Source organism: Tauraco erythrolophus, chromosome 18, assembly GCF_009769465.1.
Source record: "Tauraco erythrolophus isolate bTauEry1 chromosome 18, bTauEry1.pri, whole genome shotgun sequence".
In the NCBI taxonomy this organism is placed as follows: Eukaryota; Metazoa; Chordata; class Aves; order Musophagiformes; family Musophagidae; genus Tauraco; species Tauraco erythrolophus.
In genome coordinates this window covers 681,264-707,187 of record NC_141482.1, presented here as the reverse complement: position 1 = coordinate 707,187, position 25,924 = coordinate 681,264, and the positions used below count along the sequence as shown (strand labels likewise).

Sequence of the window (25,924 nt, the reverse complement as noted above, 5' to 3'; positions counted from 1 at the left end):
GTCCCCGTTTCACAGCAGTGTTTCAGCTTCTCTTCCTCATACCACCAGTGCATTCTTCTGCATTTCAACACTGCCGCTCCATCCCCATTCCCTATGTGGCAATTGCCATGCTTCGTCAGCCCAAAGGCCCATACGAGTCAGCAGCCTGCATCTGCCTCCAGGAGGAGAAGAAACACATACAGCATGTCTGAAAAATGAGTATTCCCCAGTGAAAATCTCCAGGCTGACAGCAGGTGGGAGATACCCTGAGGCAGTGTTGCACCTGGACCATTAACCATCCACTGACAGACCTCCCTTCTTTGAGTTTGTCCCATTTCTTCCTAAACCTGTTTATGCTCCTCACCTGCACAACACCCTCCTTTGCTGACTCTTGATGATTTAATTTTGTGCTTCAGGACAAAAAGCAAAAAACACTCTGAAGCGCGCTGCTCAACGACAAAACCAGGCAGTTTCCAGTTCTTCTGCTACAACAAACGATGAGAAATTTTCTTCCTCTCGCTTTCCCCAGGCGACCTGTAGTTTCTTTCAGCCCACTGACCTGACCTCCTCTCCTCTTCTCTCCTCCAGGTCCAGCTCCTGCGGGGCTTCCCCTGCCGCACTCATCGGCCCTGGAGGGACCACCGGCTTGAAACAGCTACGTAAGAGCCCGCGGCTGCACACGCAGCTGGGGACGTCTCCTCCAGGTACAACCCTTGGCTTTTGTCGACACAATTTTCTGTGTCGCTTGATTGCTCCATTATTCACTCTTGCAAGATCCCTCTGCACGTTTAGTTTTTACAGTCTCGAATAATTTTGTACCAACACGGAGCTGCCAGCTCATTATTTGCCTCCTTGTATGGAGCAAAGCCTGGCTTACATTCCTGCAGGATCAGCAGACAAGCCGCCTTCTGAAAACCCATCATTCATTTCCACCTGTTATTCTTCTGCCTTTCAATGGGTTATTGATCGATGAAAAGATCTTGCACCACTTCATATTTCGGATACTCACAGAGGATTACGCTGGAAGATGAACACTGCAGAGGTAAGCATGGGAAACTTCAAAATTATTTCTTTGGGTGCATGTCAGATGACAAATGTTTACTTATAAGCCTCTGCACTGAAGGAAGTGTGTGTGTGTGGGGGGGAAATCACTGCTTTAACTCCATTTTTCACCAGAAGACATACGTACATGCCTACATATCTACTGCTGTCCGAAGAGACTACATTTAATGTCCTTATGGATTTCTCTGCTAAATTGCTGCTACAGCATCCATAAGGATCTAAATATTTCAGAGCTACTAACGAACTTCTCACAACAGCCTTGAAACTTCAGGGAGCTGCGACCTACCCACCCCTCCCACGCGTGGCAAGAGGGGCCAGTGGAGCAGACGTAGCCATGCTGAGGAAAAGCCTGACCTCTCCAGCCAGCAGCAGACAGCACCTGGCATGTTCCTGCAGGATCCTCCCTTACTTCAGGAGCAGCTCTGAGGTCAAATGCCAGAAAAAATCCTCATCATTATCGATTACTTGTGAAAAAGCTGGTTTCAGCGACCTGCCAGCCCTCCTGCCTCCTTCACTGCGCCCCTTGCCACCTTCGCAGAAGCCAGCTGGAGCCACAGAGCAGCTCGTTTGTTCTGAAACTCCAGTTCGCTGCCAGAGAAGCTCCATGTGCCAGAAAGCGGCCGCAGTCCAGCGAAGGGAACAGCATGTGACCCGTCACCAGAGCCCAGCTGAGGCCACACAGGCACTTCTGACTTCCAAGTGCTTCATTCTAGAAACTTCGTAAAGCTATCATGGCATGCCTTTTCATAGAATCAAAGAATCATGGAATCGTTTGGGTTGGAAGGGACCTCAGAGATCATCTCGTTCCAAACCCCTGGCACGGGCAGGGACACCCTCCACTACACTAGGTTGCCCAAAGCTCCATCCAACCTGGCCTTGAACACTTCCAGGGATGGGGCAGCCACAGCTTCTCTGGGCAACCTGTGCCAGTGCCTCACCACGATCAGAAGGAAAAATTTCTCCCTTAGATCTCATGGAAATCTCCCCTCTCTCAGTTCAAAGCCATTGCCCCGTGTGCCCCGTGTCCTGTCACTACACACCCTTGTCCAAAGCCCCTCTCCAGCTTTCCTGGAGCCCCTTTAGGTACTGGAAGGTGCTGGAAGGTCTGCCCGGAGCCTTCTCTTCTCCAGGCTGAACTGCCCCAACTCTCTCAGCCTGTCTCCATAGCAGAGGTGCTCCAGCCCTCAGATCATCTTTGTGGCCTCCTGTGGACCCGCTCCAGCAGCTCCATGTCCTTCTTGTGTTGGGGAACCCAGAGGTGAATGCAGTATTCCAGGTGGGGTCTCAGGAGAGCAGAACAGAGGGGCAGAATCCCCTCCCTCGCCCTGCTGCCCACGCTGCTTTTGATACAGCCCAGGACACGGTTGGCTTTCTGGGCTGCCAGTGCACATTGCTGGCTCATGTTGAGCTTCTCATCCACCAGCACCCCAAGTCCTTCTCCTCAGGGCTGCTCTCAATCCATTCTCCACCCAGCCTGTACTTGTGCTTGGGATTGGCCCGACCCACGTGCAGGACCTTGCACTTGGCCTTGTTGAACTTCATGAGGTTTCTACAGGCCCACCTCTCCAGCCTGTCCAGGTCCCTCTGGATGGCATCCCTTCCCACCAGCATGTCCACAACACCACACAGCTTGGTGTCATCTGCAAACTTGCTGAAGGTGCACTCGATCCCACTGTCCATGTTGCCGACAAAGATGTTAAACAGCACTGACCCCAGTACTGACCCCTGAGGAACACCACTCGTCACTGGTCTCCACTGGGACATTGAACCATTGACCACAACTCTTGGAGTGTGATCATCCAGCCACCGACTGGTCCACCCATCAAAACCATGTTTCTCCAGTTTAGAGACAAGGATGTCGTGTGGGACAGTATCAAATGCTTTGGATAAGTCCAGGTAGACGATGTCAGTTGCTCTTCCCCGATCCATCAATGCTGTAACCTCATCATAGAAGGCCACCAAATTAGTCAGGCAGGATTTGCCCTTAGTGAAGCCATGTTGGCTGTCACCAATCACCTCCTTGGTTTCCATGTGCCTTAGCATAGTCGCCAGGAGGATCTTCTCCATGATCTTGCCAGGCACAGAGGTGAGACTGACTGGCCTGTAGTTCCCTGGGTCTTCTTTTTTCCCCTTTTTAAAGATGGGGGTTATGTTTCCCCTTTTCCAGTCAGTGGGAACTTCACCAGATTGCCACGACTTCTGAAATATGATGGATAGTGGCTTAGCAACTTCATCCGCCAGTTCCCTCAGGACCCGCGGATGCATCTCATCAGGTCCCATGGACTTGTCCACCTTCAGGTTCTTTAGATGGTCTCGAACCTGATCTTTTCCTACAGTGGGAGGTTCTTTTCATAACATTTCATATATATATATAAAAATATATAAAATATATATTCTATTTTAAATACCACTCCAGCACAAAGACAAGCACTTGCACAGAAGAGCCGGCTCAGCCCACAGACAGAGCACACCCTGTGCTGACCATTTCTGGGGAGTTGTCCCGTAAAGATATTTAAGTCCCTCTGAGCACGAGCAAAATGACTTTTTGAAGGCTCAGAATGGGCTGGACAATCCTGGGCCTGAACAGGAAAGGAAAAAGACAAATCCCTACCAGAAATACAATCCCTCTGTGTAATTTCAGATCTCTGCTCTGAATCCCACTGGAGAGAAGCGATAGATGCTCTTAGAATCGTAGAATCACAGAATGGTTTGGGTTGGAAGGGATCTCAGAGATCATCTAGTTCCAACCCCCCTGCCATGGGCAGGGACACCCTCCACTACACCAGGTTGCCCAAAGCTCCATCCAACCTGGCCTTGAACAATTCCAGGGATGGGGCAGCCACAGCTTCTCTGGGCAACCTGTGCCAGTGCCTCACCACCCTCAGAGGGAAGAATTTCTTCCTTCTATCTAATTGAAATCTCCCCTCTTTCAGTTTAAAACCATTGCCCCGTGTCCTGTCACTACATGCCCGTGTCCAAAGCCCCTCTCCAGCTTTCTTGTAGCCCCTTTAGGTACTGGAAGGTGCTGGAAGGTCTCCCCGGAGCCTTCTCTTCTCCAGGCTGAACAGCCCCAACTCTCTCAGCCTGTCTCCATAGCAGAGGTGCTCCAGCCCTCGGATCATCTTGGTGGCCTCCTCTGGACTCGCTCCAGCAGCTCTTACTGCCAAGGCTGCGACCACGGGGCCTCCTCAGCCAGCCCCCAGGTTGCTGCTGCCTCGGGGAGCGGTGGCACAGGGAAGGCGTCGCAGCAGTGTGCAGCTGCGGTGTCCGTGTTTCATGCACTGGCCTGCTGGCCTCAGGTAGGGCTCAGCAATGCCGGAAGCTGGACTCCAGCTCTCCCAGATTAAAAACACCGAGGCCACATGATATAGACAGTGCTGCCTGATATGAATTCACAGAGTTGGCTCAAGTTTCCTAAAAGCAATGCAAAAAAAATAAAACGGAATGGACTTTGTCTAGCAAGACCTTAGCCAGGTAAAGTATTATCCTGCAGCCAGCAGTTAAAACCTGAGGCTGCAGCACTAAGTGAGCTCTTGTTCGTTCGGAAGAGATGCCATTGCAAGCCCTGGACTGCAGAGTCCAGGAAGCGCGGCCAAGGGGAAGCCAACACTGGAGAGAAAAAGGCAGTGCTCTGCCAGACAGCAGTGTCCTCCCTGAAGGTCCTCAGCTTGGGTGGCGGTTTACAAAATCCATTGCTACAATTGAGATAGGTTCTTTTCAACAGGCTGCCTCGTAGGCTTCTGGCACTGGAAGGTGCTACAGGAAGCACTGTGGCACATACAGACCAGCTGACTCACAGCCCCAGGTCTACATGCAAATTAAAATCCCTTTTCTCACGCACTGTGAGTGAAAGGGGTCCTCCCCCTGCCACCACACTGCTGCCCGTCCCGTGTGCTGCCCAGCTGCCACCCGCACTGCTGATGCATGCTCTGGTCAAACCTCCCACACTGGCCACCTGCACTGAAGTTTCCCAAATCTCTGTCTATGCACTTCAAGAAATGGTCTGATTTTCAGCACAGCCTGAGTTCAGCGCAGTCCTCCCTCTCAGCTCCCTGTGTGCTGTGCCCCCCCTTACCTTCATCCTCAGTGTTTTGTTTCCTCTTTTTCCTGGATTTTGAGTTCTTCTTATTTTTCAGATCCACAAGCTCCTTGATGCGCTGGGCAACTGAAAATTTGAAAGAGGTTCTGGATTAATAACGTGGAATGATAAAACACCAAAGCCCAGAACTGCCCTTACACATGGCAGCCAGCCGAACTCCAGCATGAGGAGGTCTGCTTGGGGAAAGGTCCTCTACCCCAGCCAGCTCCAAACGGACCTGAGTGAGGGGCCCAGAACATCACTCAACTTCTCTGAGTGGCCAAATAGTTGAGAAGGGGCTCCGGGCAGCAAGCTTATACTGAAATAAACTTACTGCCTGAATACCAGCAGAAGGAACAACCCACTCAAATGGTTCAGTTTACTCCTCCTTGCTGCCTGGACCCTGGTGCTGGCAGGGTGATTTTTCACTCGTGGGCCAAGCATAGCTGGAAGGAATGGTTTTGGGGAGAAGTGACAAGGGTCTGGGGTCCCCATGAAAACCCAAACCAACGCTGCACATGCAGCAGTTCAGTGAAGGAACCCACGTTAAGGCTACAAGCACGAAACCAGAAGGTGAAGGTTAGCATTGCAACAGTGCTGCCCCCAGGACCCACCTCCACCACCGCACTCAATGGCAGGGGCACAGACATGCGTGCTGGGGCAGAACTTCTGCACCTGCCCTGGAGATCTGGGGGGGCTTTAACCTATGTTTGAAGCCCCAGGCAGAAATAGCTGCTCTGGTTTCTTGCCTGAGACTGGACAAAACACAGCGAGCACCACTGGAATAGTGACAAATCGGCTTTCCAGGCTGCCACTTGTTGTTTTGCTTTGTAGGTGGTTTCCCCTCCCCACCCCACCCCCCCCAGATCCTGTAGCAATTTAAAATTGGGGTAATAACTGAATATATGCTGGGCTGGTCCCCAGGGCTTCTGGAAGACATATAAATCGCATTGATTCACCACAAAAGCCAACATCCTCCAGGATCCTCGACTATTTGCCAAGCTAAGACCTGTTTGTCGTGTTTGCAATGGCTCCCTTAAAAAATTCTGTATTAACATCTTTCTTTTGCCTGCTTTAAGGAACTTCCAAGTAAATCGTGTCTTCAGAGAACCCAAAGAAACTCTGCCCTTGATGGGTCTAAATCAGGTCTTTTCAGTGCTGATCTCGCCACGCTGGTCGGAGAGATAAGCACAGCGTAGGGGTGGCAATTCTTTGCCAGGCACAAGTAAGAATCGCAGGGAGATGAGCTGGTGGCAGCTTCATCCCACCAAGGAAGGATAGACTCGCCCAGACATGGTGCTCTCCCTGACAGCACTGGCTGGTGACTACCTGTTTTTCTTTAAAAACAGACAGTCCTGAATAAGTGGCACAAGCCACCAGAACACTGCTGGGGACAGGTGGGCGTGCATGAGGCACTTACTGTTTTCATCACTGTCAAGGTGGCGATAAATGTAACCTTCCAGGTAAGACTGAAATTTGGGTGATGGGGAGAAAAAGGCCAGGCTGATGGCCATCAGTTCCCAGCCCCATGCCAGACTTCGGTAGCACATATTATCTGTTGTCTGCCGGATCAGCTGTATGTAGAGCTCATCCCGTAAACCTTGCATGCTCCAGCACTTGGTGACCGTGACCAACGCCACGTGATTCCGGTCCATGCGAGTCTGACGATCTCCCATGTAGCTCTGCACCAGTTTGAACATCTCGCATGCCTCTTTTTTGATGGCACGGTTGCTAGTGATGAGCATGGGTTTTTTGATGGAGCCGCCATTCCAGGACAGCATGTTGGAGATGGAGATCCTTCGGCGGAAGATGCCCTGCGTGTGCATGTTCAGGTTTTTGGAAGCCCAGTCTGCCATGCTGCTCTGAGAGATGGGCTTCCGTAGGGTATTGTAAGGGAAGTGGTATCCCACACAGCTGGCAGGCTGGCCACTGCTCTCCTGCTTGGGGTCCAACTCTATTGTCCCAGGCTGCAATGGAGAACAGACATGTTAAAAGCAGCCTAGACGACTCCTCGCCCTGTTAGGAAAATCATCAACAGCGAGTCATGAAGCAACTGTGAAGTGATGAATCTGTACAAAACACCATTTTGTGCAGAATCAGTGGCTGATATCTGTAGTTCTGCAACAGCCACACACTGATGCTGTCCCCAAGGGCAGTGTTGGGACATGGAGTAACAGGGCTGATTGTCCAAGTCGTCCCAGAGCTCTGGGGGACAGCACAAGCAGGAGCTGGGCTGACTCTCACAGCAACAGCACAGCTCTGTGCCACCAAGCACACACCAAGGAGACAAGTTTCTCCCCACTCTTCACCTCTCAGTTCCTATGGAGCCACAGGAGCCCAGGAGGTGGGTGGGGAACAGGAGGTGGCACAGACTAGACAGCCACCGCACTGTTAGCACTGTTTCCTTCTCAACTTTACCCTTTCTGGCCCCTGTGGTCCCACAGCTGGTTCCTGCATTTACTATTTTTCCAAGTTCTAGCAAAAAAAAAAAAAAAAAAAGAAAAAGACAAAACCAAATCAACATGGCTAGCGACCATCAGGAGCTGCTGAGCTTTGAGCAGCCTATGCCTGGACAGTCTCTGCATTGAGGCATTCAAACACGTGTCTCAATTCCACCATGACCTTCCTAACGGAAATATTGGCCAGACACGCAAACGAGGAGAGGAGAATCTAAGAGAGCCACGGCGGAGGACGGGCACAGCTGTTTCGATGGCAGGGCGCTCACCCAGGCAGGATAAATGGCGTTTGAGTTGGTGAAGTGAAGGAGACTGGATAGCTGCGTCAGCCAACTCCCACCACCACCGGAGCTGGCTCTGCCATTCCCCACCATGACTCCTGTCAAACAGGCCCTGGTCCTCAGCGTCAGCAGTGAACATACAGGCTGTGGCTGCAGACCCAGAGCTTCTGCCAATACCGCTGCGCTGGATTTGGGGACATCTCCATGATGGGCTCCCTACCATGTTTTCCTATCCAAGACAGGCATAACCTTCCCTAAATTACATCAGAATTGTTCACAAGTACTAGGTTGGTTTTTGTTCTCAGAGAACCAGCGACAGCTGCTCCCCACCCGCAGTCCGCAGTGATCAAACTCCTCTGCTCCAGGACAAGTCCGCTGATCACAAGTTCACAGAGATAAGCAGCAAAGACCTTCCTTCCTCCCAAGACTCTGTGTGCAGTTTTTACATGGAGCCCTTGTCCATCCTTCTTCCCCAGCGATCACTATGGGTAACTCCATAATTAGAGCCCTGGTAGTACTGATCCCAAGAAAATGATGTGTAATAACTACTTGTGAGAATAAGGCACTTATTATGCCCATCCAGAACTGTCTGGTTTGGATGGAAGCGACAGCCTGGGACACATATTGAACTCAAACACCCAACAAGTTGTTTTAGGAAACAGACTTTTTTGTTAGACTTGAAATTCCCACACATAGCAACTAAGAGCTAAACAGCCCACACTTCGCTCTGCGTTCTCCAAGGAGATCTCCGGCAAGTAGGAAAAAGCCAAACAACATAATCTGGAGGTTTTTGGGTTTTAAAGGGAGACACAGAAACAGAAATCCTGAAACTTTTGGTTTTGCAGTGGAAAAAGTGAAATAAACCATGTGTTTTCCTTCTTTGCAGAGCACCTTTAGCTTGCATGCCATACTCTGCTCTGGTCCTGGCCTGCAGTCAGCCCCAAAACACGTCGTGAGTGTTCAGAGCAAGTCAGTGTCTTCTTCTAGTAAGGAGGAACTGGTGAACTCACGACAGAGGCTTGTGCAGTCCAACCCTTCCCTACCTTACACCAAACATGTACCTACATGTGTATGACGGGATCTGCACACACCACACTCCACCTCTTACTGCCAGCCTGGGGCACAGTCATTTCTCCTGCTTTTCTACTTTGTTTTTTTTTTTATCCCTTGAGTTACTCCTCCATCTCCTCACCCTCTCTGAATTCACTCAACACGCTGCCTAAGAATCCCTGCCCGCAGTTCTTCTCTGCCATCTCCATCCTCGGTCTCCTTCAATCCACCTTCCATGCCCGGGGCTGGTTTTCCTCCTACCACCTTAATTGCTCCTTCAGCGTGTTACTTCTGAGGATCCACCTCCTCATACTCTCTAGAGGTTCAACAGGCTCTCGGTTCTCTCCTCATCTCTCTCTAGAGTTTATCTCTCAAATCTCGTTCACACAACTACCCAGCTATTATCTTTGTGCTGACAGCACACATCCACCTCTGCTCAGCCAGTCCTAGAACTTCCGCCCACCCTACTTGGATAATGAATTTCCTCGTCTCCCGACTCTGCTCTCCATCACGTAGGCCCAGCACGGGACATTGCTGGTGACTCAAGCCATATACTGCTATTTTCAGGCAAGGCAGCGATTTTGCTGCCATATTCTCTGTGACCTCCTCTCCTTCTTACTTGGACTCCTACATCTCAGAGAATTTCTGTAAACAGAGTATTTATTTAGCGACTCGTTGCCTTTACCACAACATCCATCTCATTACATCTTCCACTGTATTCTCCTTCTCTATCCTACTGCACATGAATTATTTTTCTTCACTTTCAAGGCTATTCACAGCCTATCCCAACCCACCATCTCTTGTGCGTAATCAAGATATCAAGTCTCAGCTCTCCCCCTCAATGCAATGAGGTGCAGCACATCCTGAAGACCAGGTCTTCCAACAAGCCTAAAGAGGCTGTGAAATGAAATTGCTGAACTATTAACTGTAACATACGAGTCATGTAAACTCAAACTGGCCCTGTGCCTGAAAAATGGAAAACGTGGGAACATGACATCAGTTTTAAAAAGGGTTTCAGGTGAAAGCAAGGCACTGTCGATCGGAAATTACAATAACGCATGAATCTGATACGGCTGGGAGGTGTCAGCCTGGCTTTTAGAGAAAAGTTGCAGCTCACAGGTCTACTGGAGCAATCTGAAATGGTCAAGGAGCTTTGCCAAGTTTCTTCATGAAAGGTCATGGTCTAGTAAACAGGAGAAAAGACAGAACAAAGGGTTAAAATAAATAGTCACTTTTCATGCTGGAGAACTGTTACCAGCTGTGCCTGGCAGAAGAGATGCAGAGACTCAGGCTCTTCAGTAGGAGTGAAATAATTGGAAGAGTGAGCATAGAGAAAAAGGGATATAAAATTACCTATACAGAACCTAAATCTGAACTAAAACCCAAGCAGGAGGTTCCTTCAAATCCAAGTAGGAGAAAACATGGCAAACTGAACTCTGCAGAAGCTCTGTGTTACAGAGAAAAACTGCTCCAGTTGTGCAGGCACGCTAACAGGCTTTAAACCAGCTGTTTCCAACGACAAGATGCTACAGTCACTGTCACCGGTTTTCTGAACAATTCCATTCAAGGCTCAGGAACAATCAGAAGGGAGAACAGCATATGAGGAACTACTAGAAAAAGAAGAAAGGAAAAAAAAGAGAAAACACTGCCATGTGGCCATGCAGTGCCCTGTAACCATCATGCCTGTGTCCTGTAACCCACCAATTCTGGCCATCCCAGCGCAGAAAGGACACGTGAAGGCAAGGGCTACCAAAGAAGACACGAGTGCCAGTAAAACGATCAGGCAGTGGATTTACCCAAATCCCACAGCAGAGCTACCTGCAGTGCTGAGGGTTTGCTGGACACCAGTCCCTCCGCAACTGCTCCTCCTCTCCTGCCACTGGCCTGAAATGGGGTCCCCACCTGCAAAGCTGTGAAGCTTTGTGACCTGTTTGTTGTTCTGCAGGCACAGACATGTTCTGCCTACAGCACGTCCTCTAAACCCACCCAGGAGCAGACCAGGCGCTGTGCCATGACAGCCCAGCAAAGGCTGGATTTAACCCGGTGCAGATGGGGACGTACCTGGGAGGAGTGGCGTGTAGCATCTGATGAAGCCAAACTTGTCTGGCTGGTCACATTCTTTTCTAAAGAATCTATTTTCTCAAAAGTCCTCTTCTGCCTCATCATGTCCTGTGGAGCAGCCACATCGTTAGGAAAGCTGCCCCTGCTCTCCAGGCCTTGTCTATACAGAGACCTACTACTAGCCGAGACGTCGTCCCTTGAGCTCCGGCTGATGCATTTTTTCAAGTGGTCAGACTGAAACCTGACTTTGCTGCTCTCTGCCAGGATGCCACCCTCCAGACTTTCAGCATCGAGGCTGGCTTTGCTTCCCCTGCAAGCCGCTGACCGGCCCACCACAGCTCGCATCTCAGCGATCAGCTTATCATTCAAAGCTGTGAGCTCGCTGCTGCTGCCCACAGAGCCAGGTCTTCCTTGACCTGTCCCTTGTCTCCTTCCTTTCCTTTTTCTCAGGCTTGGAGAAGGGCCTGTCGAATAACCAGAATCCTGATGGCTTATACCAGTTGGGTACTCTTGAGTTTGCAGGCTGTTCTGCCGACTGTGGTGGGCTTCCATGTTCTTGAGGACATTGGCTTCCAAGATCTTCCAAGATTGCTTGAAGCTGTCCTTTGAAGTAAGCTGACCCGGCAGCTTTGTAGAGGCATCAGCTGTTGCAGCAGCAGAGTGGGGGAATTTGGAAAACTGGTCAACATTGACCATGTGTTTTATATATTCTCTGCCAGCCGGGCTGTACTCGGTGGAAGAAGGATTTCTTCCGTGCTTCTTTGCAGCTTGCTGCTGTTGCATACCCGGATGCTGCAATAATTTGGTTGGTTGCAGATGCTTTTTTAAGCTATTGCTTGGCGACCTTGGTGGAGACATCCCACTTGTACTGACGCTTTCAGTGTCCATATCTATGGGTGGTTCATCATAAATTGGAGACTCTAAAGATGGCTCATCGTAGATAGGTGCAGGGGAGGCATACTTGGGGGATGCAGGCTGGGGGGTTCCTGTCTGGCTCCTTGGAGGTGTTTGAGAAGTTGGACCATTCATCAGCACTAGGCAAAACCCACCATTCTCCGTCTTTTTAATCTGCATAGACTGCTTTGTTTCTCCTGTAGGCGTGTGCTTTGTGGCTCCAGGGCTCTGAGACATGGATTGAGGCTGAGCATATATGGCTGGTTTTGGAAGAGGTTTTTGGCTGTTGGCTTCTGGAGCACTCTGGAACTGAAGGGAACTGTTTGAAGAGCTCTGTACCTGCCTCAAACTGTTCACTTTGACCAACATGGCTGCTTTTGTGCCTGGCAGAGGCTGCCAGTGGGTTGGAGTCTCCCTAAAGAAAGAAAGATACAAATACAGGGAATTATTTAAGAGTTACATTAACTGAAGCATCCTCTACTTCTACCCAGATACCTGATTGTTAATCTCAAAGCGCCTTGAGATTCCCCACCCAGTTCCTCAATAAGCTTGTCATTGTTTTTTCCTGGAGATCCCCCTTCCCAAAACAGAAACACATCGTTGTTACACAGGTGACAAATTTCTGAGTCATGAACAGCAGAACGAGATGAAACAAGTTCACCATCCTATAACCTGTCTGGTATCAGCAGCACTGAGATAGGAAACAACCTACACTTCCCAAGGCTCGTTAGCCAGCACGGCTCTCAGCACAACCAGCTGAACACCAGTAAACTATTCCGGACCACTCAACCAGTGCATTGGAAAATAATCCCAAGTGTTTGCCTTCAGATTGTCAAACTATGATGACAGTCCTTCCACACCATGTTGTTTTTCTGATCTAAGTTTCCAAATACATGTTTATTTTGCAGAAAAACCTATGAGGTGTATGGGAGGTGTACACGGGCGTACGTCCTTGGCTCACAGGATGTGTGATACGCTCCCACGCGACCCACCCAGCCTCTGTGCAAAGCATCCTCCCAGTCTGGTCCAGATGTCCTCACACCTGGTTCTCTTGGCCAAACCTACTGGCTCTGCTCAGCTCTGATGGCTGTGAAATGCTCCTCTGCAGGGAGCATCCTCTGACCTGCGGTGGTACTCAGGATCCACCACAACCCAGCGTGCCCACTGCAACATCCCAGGCCCAAAGGCGCATTCCGCAGTGCAATAACAACCTGCTGTCAGGATGCAGCTACTGCTGGTCTGTCTTTGCAAGCTCTGAGGAAAAGGGAATGGAAAGGCTCTTAAACCAGAATGAGCTTCCACATCTTCAAAGGCACCACTGTCCTTAGGAAGGTCCCCTTGAACCTGGCCCCACTTTGTGCCCTCTCTCCATGTATCCGCTCCCAGCTGGCACTGGGTACAACCTGAGGGCACACTGCGCATGCCCCACTGCGACAGGAGATGTTCCCAGAGCACCTTCACAGCTGTTTTGCTCTATTTGAACCGGAACACTTGTGCCCCACCCCAGACGGCTGACCTGTCCCGCACGGCCCCCGCGCTGGCGGACAGACCCACCTCCACCGAGCTGCCTCTCAGTGATGCCACCCCCTGCTTGGGCCTTCCCTGCCAAGCCCCAAGATATCCAAGACATCCCAACTCTCTTCCACTCTGCTCCTGCTCTCCAGAGACCTTTTAGCTGCCGGGTCCCAGACCCCCCCTTTGGGACAGCTTCCCTGGGGGCGCTCTGCCCGTCCTCCCCCAGTGGCTCTCCCAGCACACTCTGCTCTCCCCACACCCCTCCCTGACAGGGCACATTTGCCCCACAGCAGCCCCACATAGAATCATAGAATGGCTAGGGCTGGAAGGGACCTTCAAAGGTCATCTAGCCAACCCCCCTGCAAGGAACAGGGATATCTCCAACTAGATCAGGTTGCTCAGGGCCTCGTCCAACCTGGCCTTGAACGTCTCCAGGGATGGAGCATCCACCACCTCTCTGGGCAACCTGTGCCAGTGTTCTACAACTCTCATGGTAAAAAATTTTTTCCTAATATCCAACCTGAATCTACAGTGGTACATCAGCGTGGGTGCCCTATTTCACCCACTTCCCCACCGGTAACCCGCCCCACACCCAATATCCCACCTCCATTCCCGATCACTCCGGTCCCAAGGGGGTGACGTGTCCATTACCCATCCACTGCTTACATATTGTTGGCAAAACCTGCTCTCCAACGGCACCGCGTCTGTGAGTCCCGCCTCGGCACAGTGGTGCCGGAAGCAGTGCGGGTGAGGCCAGCGTGGCCCGGCCGCGGGAGCAGCAGCTGGCTCCCAGCCAGGGTCCAAAGGTCCCCACCACCCTCCGGCCGCACCGTACGGCAGCGCTGCCCTCGCAGGGCCGGGCTCCTTCTTCTGGACAGACACACGACTCGGCCTCATACAACTGCCTGCGTGACCGGAGAGGGTGTGAGAGAGGCCTGCCGTCCTCTGCTTCCCATCCCAGGGTCCCCCTTGCTCTGGGGACCTCTTCCAGCATCTCCCGCTATGGCACAAAGGGGTTTGTTTTAAGGGAGCTCCTGACACTACTTCAAGATGGAGATGCCACCGCCATGAGGAAGGACTGTCCCCCCCCCACCGCCTCCCGCTCACGGCATCGCAGGACTGACCTGAGCCCTGTCCCAAGAGCGGCTGCTTGGGAGACACTACGGGATTTGGGATTGGCCTCCCTCCACCTGCCCAAGCTGCCATCAAGCACAGCCCCCGCTCTCCCACTCCTGTTTTGCCATCAGCAGCTTGTCCTCTACCTGCTTCTCCCTGGTGGCACGATGCCTGGAGCAAGGGGGTGACTGCCGGCAGTGCCAAGCGAGGACGCAGGCATGGAACAGCCAGCGGTAACGGCAGGATGGAGGTGGCATTTGTAAGGACACATGGCCCTGCAACCCACCAGGCACCCCTCCCTGGGGGCTGCAGGGACCACTCCTCGCACCAGTGCATCCCTCCTGCAAGCGGCCGAGCCTTGATCCCAAGACACAGTTGTTCCTCAAAGAGCTCCTGGACTAACAGGAAGAACCAGAGCAGCAGCGTTTGGTAAGTTTTCAAACAAGCATTTCTGACCCCCTTCCACCCACCCCTCTGCTTAGCTGTACCAGCAGCTTGTTTCGTGGCAGGGAGGCGAGGCTGGCGAAGAGCCCTGCCAAGGACAAGCAGGATGAAGCCACTCGTGGGCTCCTGACTCGGTGGGCAGGCCAGGAGCGATCAATGGGAGTGATTTTATCTCAGAACTACGGCCGGAGCAGCATTGCACCTGGACCAGCACTATCCAGCCATTGGGTCCCAGGGGAGAAGAGCTGCAGCCCCACAGCCCCTGAGCAGCAGTTGTGTCCCCCGACTCGAGACACCCCCCAGGGTTGGGAAACAACCCCGCACCTTGCGTCCCACGGGCCACCTCCCGAGGTTCTTCCTTCGCCCACAGCGCCACGGCTCCTCGCTGCCCGGAGTCACTTCACCCAGGTGGGAGGATGGCATCCCATGCCTCAGCGCTGCCCAGGAGCACAGGCGGGGCCTCGGCACGGGCTCAGCCATGCAGGCGAGACGCGGCGCGGAGCAGCAGGAGCTCCATGCTGGTGCGGGGCTCTTCCTGCGCCTGCTCCGCAGATGCCCCGAGACCAGCCGGCAGGACAGCAGGACAGGTTAGACAGACAGTCACAGCAAGGCAGCGAGGCAAGGGGTTCTGCCGGGAGCAGCAAGCCTCCCTGCAGCAGGTTTTTGGCACTTGCCGTCTGTGCCCCAACAGGGCTGAAGAAAAGGTCCCAGGCCACCCCGGACCGTCTCAGACCAACTACTGCAAAGCCCCGGAGCCAGCAGAGCCCAGCGGCGCTCGGGCAGCTCTCGGGGGATGACGGCACAGGGACCTTCTGCACGACGGCCTCGCCGGGCGGCCTCGCAGGGCGGGCTGCAGCGGCGCAGTCAGAGGCGGGAGACAAGCGAGGCCACCGTGCCACCACTCCGCCTGGCTGCGATTCGGGATGTGAGGACTGGTCCAGGTACCCAATCATTTGCCAGGGGTTCCTCAGCACCCACCAGGTATCGATACCTCCCCGGGGCACCCCAATGCCCGCTGTGTGCCCATGGGCACTCCACCTTCAAGGAGAGGGTATTGCACCCAGGAGCTTTGCTTTTAGGGCTGGTGTGGGACTTGGGCATGTTCCTCGTGCCACAGTAGTGTCTTTGCACAGCTCAGTTGGGATATCCAGAGGGGATCTCACAGGGACGGAGGAGACAGGGGAGCTGTGCCACTCCAGTGTCACTGAGGGCAGAGGATGCCAAGCTCCAGCCTGACCAGGAAGTTTGTAAGTGAACATGATGGAGACGTGAAACCTCTAAATATGTGCCATATCCCACTTCACCTGCCAGTCTCATCTCAGCCACAACGTGCTGTCTCCAGCCTCCCCAGCCACCAGAGGGAAGAGGCACCACCGCAGAGAAGACAAGGCTTTTTTGAAAGGACCATTTCCACTGCTGTGAACCACCTCTTGGGGCCATATCTTCCCTCAACCCCATCCCCACACCGCTGAAAAGACAAAGCAGAGGAGAACGGGGACTTCCTGACTTCCCAGCATGGAAAAATGTTCAGCCTTTGCCTTCTGAGCAGTGAAAGCCCCGACGGAAAGCAAAGTCAGTGGTGGAGAAACGTCCCAGTGCAGCCTCTCGGCCATGCTCTTCAGCCACCAGCAGCAGAGACGCTGCTGAGTCCCTGGAGACGTTTCCTTCGAGGAATGCTTTCAAGCAGCTCCAATATAAACACTGCGACCTAGCACTGGCTTTCCCAGCCTGCACCGAGCTCCAGCAGGCCCAGCATATCCGGCAGCTCTTCCCAGGCTCTGGAGCTCCATTGTTTGCTCTTCCCTCCCAGAAGCCTGGAGAAAAGGCCCCTCACCTCAGCCCTGCCCTTTCCAGCAGTCGTTCTCCCCGAGCTTTGACAGAGGTGAACGCACAGGGATGTCAGCATTTCAGCAGCGCTGCCGCCGCTGCGGCCGGGGCCCACACCAGAGGCGGGGACGGAGACCCTGCAGAGGCAACCCACCCAAACCCAGGTCTGCATGGCCCCAAGGAGAACTCTGAGGACGCGTGCAAAGTGGTTGTGTTTGCACGCCCTGCCTCGAGGCAGTGGCATAAGAAGGAAACAAGCCTGCACTGGGAATCCTGATGGTGTTTCTTGCCCAGGTGTAAAGAAATCAACACCAGCGTTACTTACACTGGGCCTCGAGAGACGTAAGCCCGTGATGAGGCAAACCAGACTTGGAAAAGGCAGAGATAGCCTCCTAACCACCTTCACAGGCTTCACGCCACACATCCCCTCTAACTCCCCTTCCCAGCACGGTGAGACCAAGCCCCTTCTCCCTCTCAGCCCACGATGCTGAGCTGTGGGGAAGGTGGGCGAGGAGGGGATGGAAGGAGGATGCAGAAGGGACCCACGGCTCACTTATTCTGGGATGGGATGTTCCTAGGGACAGGGGATTTCTACTTGGAGGACTTTGAGATGCATTGTTATCACAAGGGGAACCTCAGAAACCCCACTCTGAAACAAGTACCTGACCCTGGGAGAGCCACGGGAAGAGGCGGAGGAGGGCCAGCCTGCACAGACAGTGGGGCTGGGGACAGCAGGGCCCACTCCCCACTCGTGGCCCTGACTGGTGGCATGCCCGAATGCTGCAGACCAGCACACAGCAAGACTGTCCTCTCTAGGCCTTGGCCCTCCTCCATGCCCAGCCCCTTCTCACCCAGGAGGCCCACGGAGCTCCGGCAAACCCCAGCACAGCTGCAGCGGCTCACAAGATCCTTCCAAAATGCCACTGGCTGCTTTCAGCCCCAGGCTGGTCTCACAGTCCCCAAGAGAACACGTCCATCCTTTGCAGAGCTTTCCATCTTGTGAAAGGATCATTCGGCCCCCACCTCCCCTGCAGAGGGTCCATCTTCCTTCCTCCTCCGCAGGATCCTAAGCGCTGCGGAGGGGTTTGGAGCTGTAAGGCCAAGTGCGTCCTTGCCCCAGCAAGGGAGGAGCAGAGCCAGTGCTGGGCTGGGCAGCCCCAGGAAGCATAGCCAAAAACTGACATTCGAGCAAGAGCACGTGCACGGGCAGAAGAGCTTCTCCAGGAGACTCCAGGGATTGCAGCACCATCCTCCCATCAGCTGACATTTCCCGGGGCGGGGGTCAATCCCAGGGCCAGCGGCTAGAGAAGGCAGCACCGAGCCTGTGTGCTTCAGAGAGCTGGAAGAGCAGCAGCGAGCAGTGGGGCAGCGAGGGAGAGGGTGGGATTGGCGTGCAGAGGGAAGGGGCAGCACGGAGCAGGGGTGCAGCACCCGTCTGCCCGGGGAGCGTTTCCGCTCCGGCTGAGGCTGTTGAGAGCAGCACGCAGAGGGTTCGGCAGCACTGAGCCATGGTGGTGGGCACGGCAGGTTTAGCAGTGCTGACAGAAGGTACAAGAGAGGAAGGGTGGGAAAAAACAGTCTGCTAAAAGAAAAAAAACCCTCAACCACAAAGTATTACTGAAAAAAGGACAAAATCCCTTCCCCCAGCTCTCTGTGGCATGTGCTTGCAGGAGGCCCCTCTTGGGGACCACGCTGGTCTCTTCTTGTCTCTCCATCCATCATGGGATGACAAACATGAAGGGAAGAAAAACAAATCTTTTGTGCTGCCATTAGAGACAAAAGCAAAACCATCTGAGGCACAGGTACCTCTGAAGATGTCAAGTGCCACCAGCAGCATTCAGCGTATTCGCCCTCTGTTTATACAGCTGTCTGTATCCCTGCCGAGGGAAGGAACAGGACACACTTACACTTGTCTTTGGAGAACAACGCAGAGAACAGAGCTGACAAGCTTGGTGTGTTTCTGCTGTTGCTAGACCAGACATCATAGAATCATAGAATCGTCTGGTTGGAAGAGACCTTCAAGATCATCAAGTCCAACCATCCACCCTGCACTGTCAGGGTCCCTAAACCGTGTTGCTCAACACCAAATCCACATGGTTTTTAAACACCTCCAGGGATGGCGACTCCACCACCTCCCTGGGCAGCCTGTTCCAATACTTCACAACCCTCTCTGTAAAGAATTTTTTCCTGATATCTGACCTAAATTTCCCCTGGCGTAACTTGAGGCCGTTCCCTCTCATCCTGTCACTCATAACGTGGGAGAAGAGACCGACCCCCATCTCCCTACAACTTCCTTTCCGGTAATTGTAGAGAGCGAGTTGTCCCCCCTGAGCCTCCTCTTCTCCAGACTGACCAGTCCCAGCTCCCTCAGCCGCTCCCCGTAGGACAAGTTCTCTAAACCCTTCACTAGTTTTGTTGCCCTTCTCTGAACCTGCTCCAGCACCTCAACATCCTTCTTGAAGTGAGGGGCCAAAAACTGGACCCAGTACTCAAGGTGTGGCCTCACCAGTGCTGAGTATACGGGGACAATCACTTCCCTCCTCCTGCTGGCCACACTCTTTCTGATCCATGCCAGGATTCCGTTGGCTTTCTTGGCTGCTTGGGCACACTGCTGGCTCATGTTCAATCAGCTGTCGACCAGCACCCCCAGGTCCTTCTCTGCCGTGCAGCTTTCCAGCCACACTTCCCCAGGCCTGGAACGCTGCAGGGGGTTGTTGGGGTTGTTGTGGCCCAAGTGCAGGACCCGGCACTTGGTCTTGTTGAATTTCACGCAGTTGGCCTCGGCCCATCATTCCAGTCTGTCCAGGTCCCTCTGTAGAGCCTCCCGACCCTCAGGCAGATCAACACTACCTCCCAATTTAGTGTCATCTGCAAACTTGCTGAGGGTGCACTCGATCCCCTCATCCAGATCATTGATAAAGACGTTAAAGAGAACAGGCCCCAACACTGAGCCCTGTGGAACACCACTGGTGACTGGCCACCAGCTGGATTTAACTCCGTTCACCACCACTCTCTGGGCCCAGCTGTCCAGCCAGTTTTTGATCCAGCAAAGTGTACACCCGTCCAAGCCACAGGCAGCCAGCTTCTGCAGAAGAATGTTATGGGAAACATCCCAGCAAGGCCATTAGATCCCACCTGGGAACATGTGCTTAGGGCTCAGCTCTTTGCTCCTCGTTTTCTGAGCTGGCAAAAGGCAAGAAATCTCTCCTCATGTGGCAGACTCAGGTAGGGAACTCGTTCTCCACGCCGTAACCAGACACGCAATCCCTGCTCACAAAGAGCAGTGACGACACATGATGGACATGCAAGGAAACAGTGCTCAGCCTCCATCTTCCAAGCAGCTTCCACAGACAAATGCTGTTGGCTTACCGGTGTGAGGATCTGTAGCTCCCAAGCGAGCTGCCACTCACACCTTTTCCAAGCACTTGCTCTTTAACAGAGTTTGTTGCAGGCTCAAAGTGCTGCAAAAACTGGGGCTTGGGATGGAGTGAGGGAAGACCCCTTCCCACTCCCCTTCCTTGCAGCAGAACCGGCAGTGACACCCGAGATGCTGCCTGGCACCAGCCTGGCTGGCAAGGAATGGTAAAGCAAACCCCTGCCCGTATCGCATCGCTCCTCTTCCTTCTGTACGAGGGTCCATGGGGGTCCTCCCTGCCGAGAGGGTCAGGAGCTAAGGGACGGGTTAGAGCTGGCAGCGCTTATCCCTCGAGGCACGGCTGTTCCCGTCCGGAGAGCCTGAGTCAGAAAGATTTTGGATCCCGTGGAGCTCAGGATATGTTATGCCCTATGCAAGGCTCTAAAACTCGCTCCTCTGGAAACATGTAGTTTGTTGGTGCCAGTCCCAGCTGCCCCAGACCACTGGGCTGCAGAAGGACGAGGAGGGGAAGCCAGTTGGCTCATGACAAATCCCACATGCCTGTGGCTCACCTGTGGTCACTGGGGAAAATGGAGGAAACTGGGGTTCAGCTTAAGGCATTTCTTACTGTTCGGGTCTCTCCTGGCAAGGCAGGGATCATCTTCTGGATGGATCTGGAGCTCAGAGGGGATTCTCATGGGGCAGGAGGCACTGGAAGCATCACAGGCACCAGTAAAACTCCAGTCTCTTTCTGTGCATCACCAGTGTGACACAGATCTGAAGTAAATGCAGGAGCATCTCACTGGGGGCAGGAGACATGCGATAAACCTCAGTTTACAGCACTCTAGAGCATATATTTTCCAAAATCACCATCCTACATGGTTTTCATCTTCTTGGCTTTTTTCTTCTCTTCTCGCCAGCACCAGGCACACACAGAGGCAACCTCAATCCACAAACCCAGCTGTTGAAGCCTGGCTCACTGCATTGTCCAGAGGTGGAGACAAGGAGTGCTGGCAAGGATGGCAGGAGTGCCAGGCTCACCGAGCTCTGCTCTAGCCCCGGCGTGAGTCACTTCTCAGTGTGGCTCAACTCTGCTCACTGCACGGCCTCCGGGCTGTGGGTATCGCATTCTCGGGAGCAGGATAATACCCAGACAGGGCAGGAGGGAGGCTGGGCAGCCTCAGGCAGTGCCCCAGGCGGAGGGACCATCCCCTGCAGACTGGGGAGGGGATGCTTTTGTGCAGCTGAAGCTGGCGAAGTTTCAATACAAACATATATCCCCCTCTCAATTGTTGTCAGACTGGTTTGAGTGTAAGAAAATCTCTCAGCCAAACAAAACGGCATATCCCGTTATTGTTCTTTCACTTTACACTTGATGTGAGCAAATAACTGTGCCCAGGAGCTCTGTCCCTGCAGCCCCACCTCCCGTCCCCACCAAAGCTGCACGCGCACGCGAGCAGCGGAGTGAGTGGGGAGGGAATGAGCCAGAGCAGCCGGGCTCACGGCACCCTGCAGCACCCTAAACCCTGCACAGCAGCTCAGCCATCCCAGCAAACCCCACCACGAGCGCCCGACGGCTCTCATCACTGCCTGACACTCCTGCCCCTCTTCTTCTGTTTAGCACGAGGGGCTCTGGAGCACTGACCTATCTTCAACGTGTGTTTCACGGCCTCACGCAAACAAGGCCTGGCCCAGACTAGGAGCGTTCAAGCAGCACGGCAGGGGTGCGAGCGGGCAGCCGTAGCCCGGAAAGCAGAGGGCGTACGGCAGTGATCACTGGCCTGGCAGCACTCTGCCCCACCACTACACCTTCTCGGGGCAGCATGGCTTGCTGGCCCATTTGCCAGGCAACCAGTGCCTGCCCGGCAACTGATGCCACCTATTAGATATAAACAGAGAAGATTAAAGCTCTCCCTACCTGCCGGGGTCCTTCCTCTTCTCTGCGGCGCAGTCCCCCCTTGCCCTTCTCCATCTCCTGCAGCAGGGCCATTTGGATGGGGGTGCTTCTGCCGTCGCTGCCGGTGCTGCCCCGGTGCTGTCGCACCCGGCAGTCGGGCTGGGAGCTGCGTTTCATGGCCTGGAGCTGTGCCAAGGGCACAATGTCGCAGCCCTGGGGCCGGTGCCACACCGTCTGCTGCGTGATGGCATTGTAGTAGTAGAAGCGGTTGTTGTTCTCGTCGAAGAGCTCCCACCACTGCTTCTGGTCTGACTGGCGTACCTTCAGGTTGGGAGGGGGCTCCCAGCCGCACTCGCCAGTGGTCAGGTTAACGTACATCCGCTCCTGGGAGCGGGGCTCGATGATCTCCACCCAGTCCGAGCTGCAGGGACACAAGAGCAGCGTTAGTCCGGAGGCAAACGGGTTGTCTGCGAGTCCTGCAGAGCTGCTGCCTCTGAGCCAGGCAGCTGTGCTGCAGATCAAGGCATTGCTGGGGGCTGTTCAGCAATCTAAGGAGCTCAGGGAAAAACAAGGGGAAGGTTTTGGGATGGGGTTGAGCCAAACAGGCAGCTCCTTGGCACAGGGAAGGAGAGGTCACTCCCACAGCCCAGCCCAGCCATCAGCTCATGTCACCCACCAGCCCGGGACAAGCGGCATGAGGCAGGCAAGCATGGTCTGCTGGTGCTCTGGTAACTCACAGCCAGGGCTGGGGCAGTTGCAGGAGTGCCAGCGCCTGGCAAGGTGCGTGGGGAACTCGCTTGCGAGAGCTGGGAGGATCCACAAAGCAGGATCTGCTCCTTTTGGGAGCTGCACCCTGTCGTTAAGGCCACCTCAACAGACCAAACCCCTGACTCCCGACAACATGGGCAGCCCGCCCACGTGAGTGCCTGCTCACAGGGCTCACAAGCTGGGGGGCTGCAGGGGACCTCTGGGTCACCTGGTCCCTGCTCAAAGCCCACACTTGCTTGCCCAAAAGATAAATGCGGGGAGTGACTGCTGGATGAGACCATCTCCATCACAAGCCCTTCCCTTCGTCCCTTGGCTGGTGGGACAAAGCCCTCAGTAGCCCTTTGGGTGTAAGGTGACCCAAGGGACATGCACAGCCTGCTGCGGATCCGTAACCCCTCTGCTGCCCAGAGGAGCCCCTCCAGCCCCAGGGTCCCTCACCAGCACCCACGCTGGCTGAGCCTAGGGCTCAGCAAGAGCGCGATGCAGGCAGTGCTGTTGGGCTGGTTTTCAGGTGGATCAGTGCAATGGTTCTGTGGCAACAGAGGTGTTGGGCAGTGCAGTCCTCACGTGTGGCACAGCAGCTTTTAACACTGACCCACCTACCCCAAAAAGCTGGTCCAGGTGAGAGCACAGGAGCTCAGCAAAGCCAATGCCTCCATGATGCTTTAGCCAAAACCATTTGGGCTGGCCCAGGTAAGCAGAAGGCAGCGCAAACCCCAGCAAGGTCTCCTTCTGCGTGGGAGAGACGCTGCCTCTAAAGCGATGCTGCCCCTGGCAGCGCGCTCGAGTGGGTAGCTGAACACACAGAGAAACTGTACACGTGCCCCCGGCTCCTTCTCGCCCCCCGCCCCCCAGTCCTGGCCCTCCACCCTCCTCCTCCGCCCTGTGGCAGTAGAGGATGCAGGACAAAGGCCCTATGTCCTGGTTTTAGCTGGGACAGAGTCAGCTCTTCTTTTTAGCAGCTAGAAGAGCTCCGTGTTTTGGTTTTACTCAGAGGCTCGCTCTGAGAAGAATGCTGATAGCAAGCTGGTGTTTGTGGTTGGCACTGAGGTCTCAAGGACTTTTCAGCTGCCGTGTTCTTGCCAGTGTGCAGGAGCACAACAGGAAAAGGGGGGAGCACAGTTGGGACAAGGGGTCCACGACTCTCCTTATGATTTGTACTTGGACTTAAGATTGAGGCCAAAGTGGCCAATTAGTATTCCATACCATGCAGCGTCATGCCCAGTATAAAAGTGAGGGGCAGCCGGACAGAAGGGCTTTTGCCCTTCCGGGACTCTCACTTTCGGACTCTCGGGGTGTTTTCCCTCTCTCTTGCTCTCTGTCTCGGGGCCTCCCGTTCATCCGGGATTGCCGTATCTCGTTTGCATATGTTTATCCTTGCACATATCCGTACATATATATATTGGTAGCGGTATTAGTAAATTGTTCAATTTATCTCAACCCACGGGTCTCTTTTCTTTTTCTTCTTTGATTCTCTCCCTCATCCCTGGGGGTGGGGGAGTGAGCGACTGTGTAGCGTTTAGTTGCCGGAGCGGAGTGGCCTAAACCACAACACCTTATTTAACCCAAGTTATTTTTGTTATTTTTGTCATAAAAGCCGTATGAAGAGGACGGATCCAGGGCCACTCTTGAAGCCCACTCCTGCCCAGTGCCTTGGGGGCTGGCCCCACCACCACCTCCGGCTGCTCCCCAGCAAGGGCACAGCAGCAGGAGCCATGCCTGGAGGAGCAGCAGAAGGGAGATCCTGCTGCATCCCTCTCGCACGTCCTCCACTGCCAGCCCGCGGTTCCTCGGAGGGGTCTGGGTTGATGGCGGCAGCACCGCAGTGTCCGAAACGTCAGCCTGGGCTCCCGGTGCTCGGCTGTGCTGGCACAGTCGTGGCAGAGGAGGTGTGTGCTGGCAGGGCAGCGCAGCCCTCAGCTCTGCCCCAGCTTGCTGGGAAGCTCACTGTGTCCTCTCCCACCGGGCAAATCTGGGAGGGGGTTTAATCGTATGTCACACCTCCCCGCTAGGAAAAGCGCAGGTGTATTCAGTGTGAGCAGGCCAGCGGGCACCCCCAAAAAGCAGGCTGCTCCCTGACCCTTTGAGGATGCAAAATTGACAGGTACAATGTCAGTTCAAACCAAGATAAACCTGAACTGGCTCTGAAAAGGTGCAGTTCTCCCCACCATGACATCTACCACGCACTGCTGACCTCCACGCAGCCTCCTGCAGCGCTGATGTTCAGGCTGCCACAGACAGGCTTCCTGAGGAAGCTGATCGGGGTGACAGCCACATTTTTTTGTGGCATAGGTCCATCTCCATAGAATCATAGAATCATTTAGGTTGGAAAAGACCTTTAAGATCAAGTCCAACCGTTAACCTAGCACTGCCAAGTCCACCATTACACCATGTTCCTGAGGACCACATCTACACCACTTTCAAATACCTCCAGGGATGGAGACCCAAACACTTCCCTGGGCGGCCTGTTCCAATGCCTGACAACCCTTTCGTGAAGAAATTTTTTCCAATACCCAATCTAAACCTCCCCTGGTGCAACTTGAGGCTGTTTCCTCTCATCCTATTGCTTGTTACTTGGGAAAAGAGACCAACACCCACCTCGCTACAACCTCCTTTTAGGTAGTTGTAGAGTTTTCAGCCAGATCAGCTCACCTGGCCCAGGCTATCACCACCATGGCCATTCTCACTCAGTCCAACAAGCAGCTTGTGGGCACAGAGCACAATGCCTTTCCCCATGGCACTGATTCCTGCTGGGCTCTCACCATTGCCAGAGCAGGGCAGGGCACTGCCAAGAGCACGCCTGTGAGCAGATCTCAATTGGAAAACCCTGTGTCCAGAAAACATCTGGTTTGCTGTTTGGTATTTTTCGGTCAGAACTACATCAGTTCCCCTATTTGACTTCAGGTGCAACATGAGCAGTTGTGCCAGCGCCCTATCCCACCTCGAGCCACGGTAATCACTGAGCCAGTCCAACTATTTCCATGCAGTTGCAATGTCCAACCATAGGAACAAATCAGCAAATCACTGCCATTATCAAGGGCATTGTCAACTGCAAGGAGGTGTCATCCATAAACAGGGCTTACAAGGGGAAAACAAGAGCAGGAGCAGGACCCAGAAGTGCTGGGAGGACAGCAACACAAG

At 53.8% G+C, this 25,924-nt stretch overlaps 1 protein-coding gene across 1 annotated transcript in view; it reads right to left on the bottom strand.

Annotated features, from left to right (window-relative positions):
* Positions 1-25,464, bottom strand: part of LOC104383682 (rho GTPase-activating protein 39-like) — a 32,657-nt gene extending 7,193 nt beyond the window's left edge. Inside the window, 6 exon segments of the mRNA XM_086623124.1 lie at positions 5,117-5,206; positions 6,540-7,086; positions 10,968-12,276; positions 22,037-22,074; positions 22,076-22,436; positions 25,436-25,464. Coding sequence (XP_086479250.1) covers positions 5,117-5,206; positions 6,540-7,086; positions 10,968-12,276; positions 22,037-22,074; positions 22,076-22,436; positions 25,436-25,464 — 2,374 coding nt within the window.
* Positions 25,465-25,924: the final 460 nt, after the last annotated feature.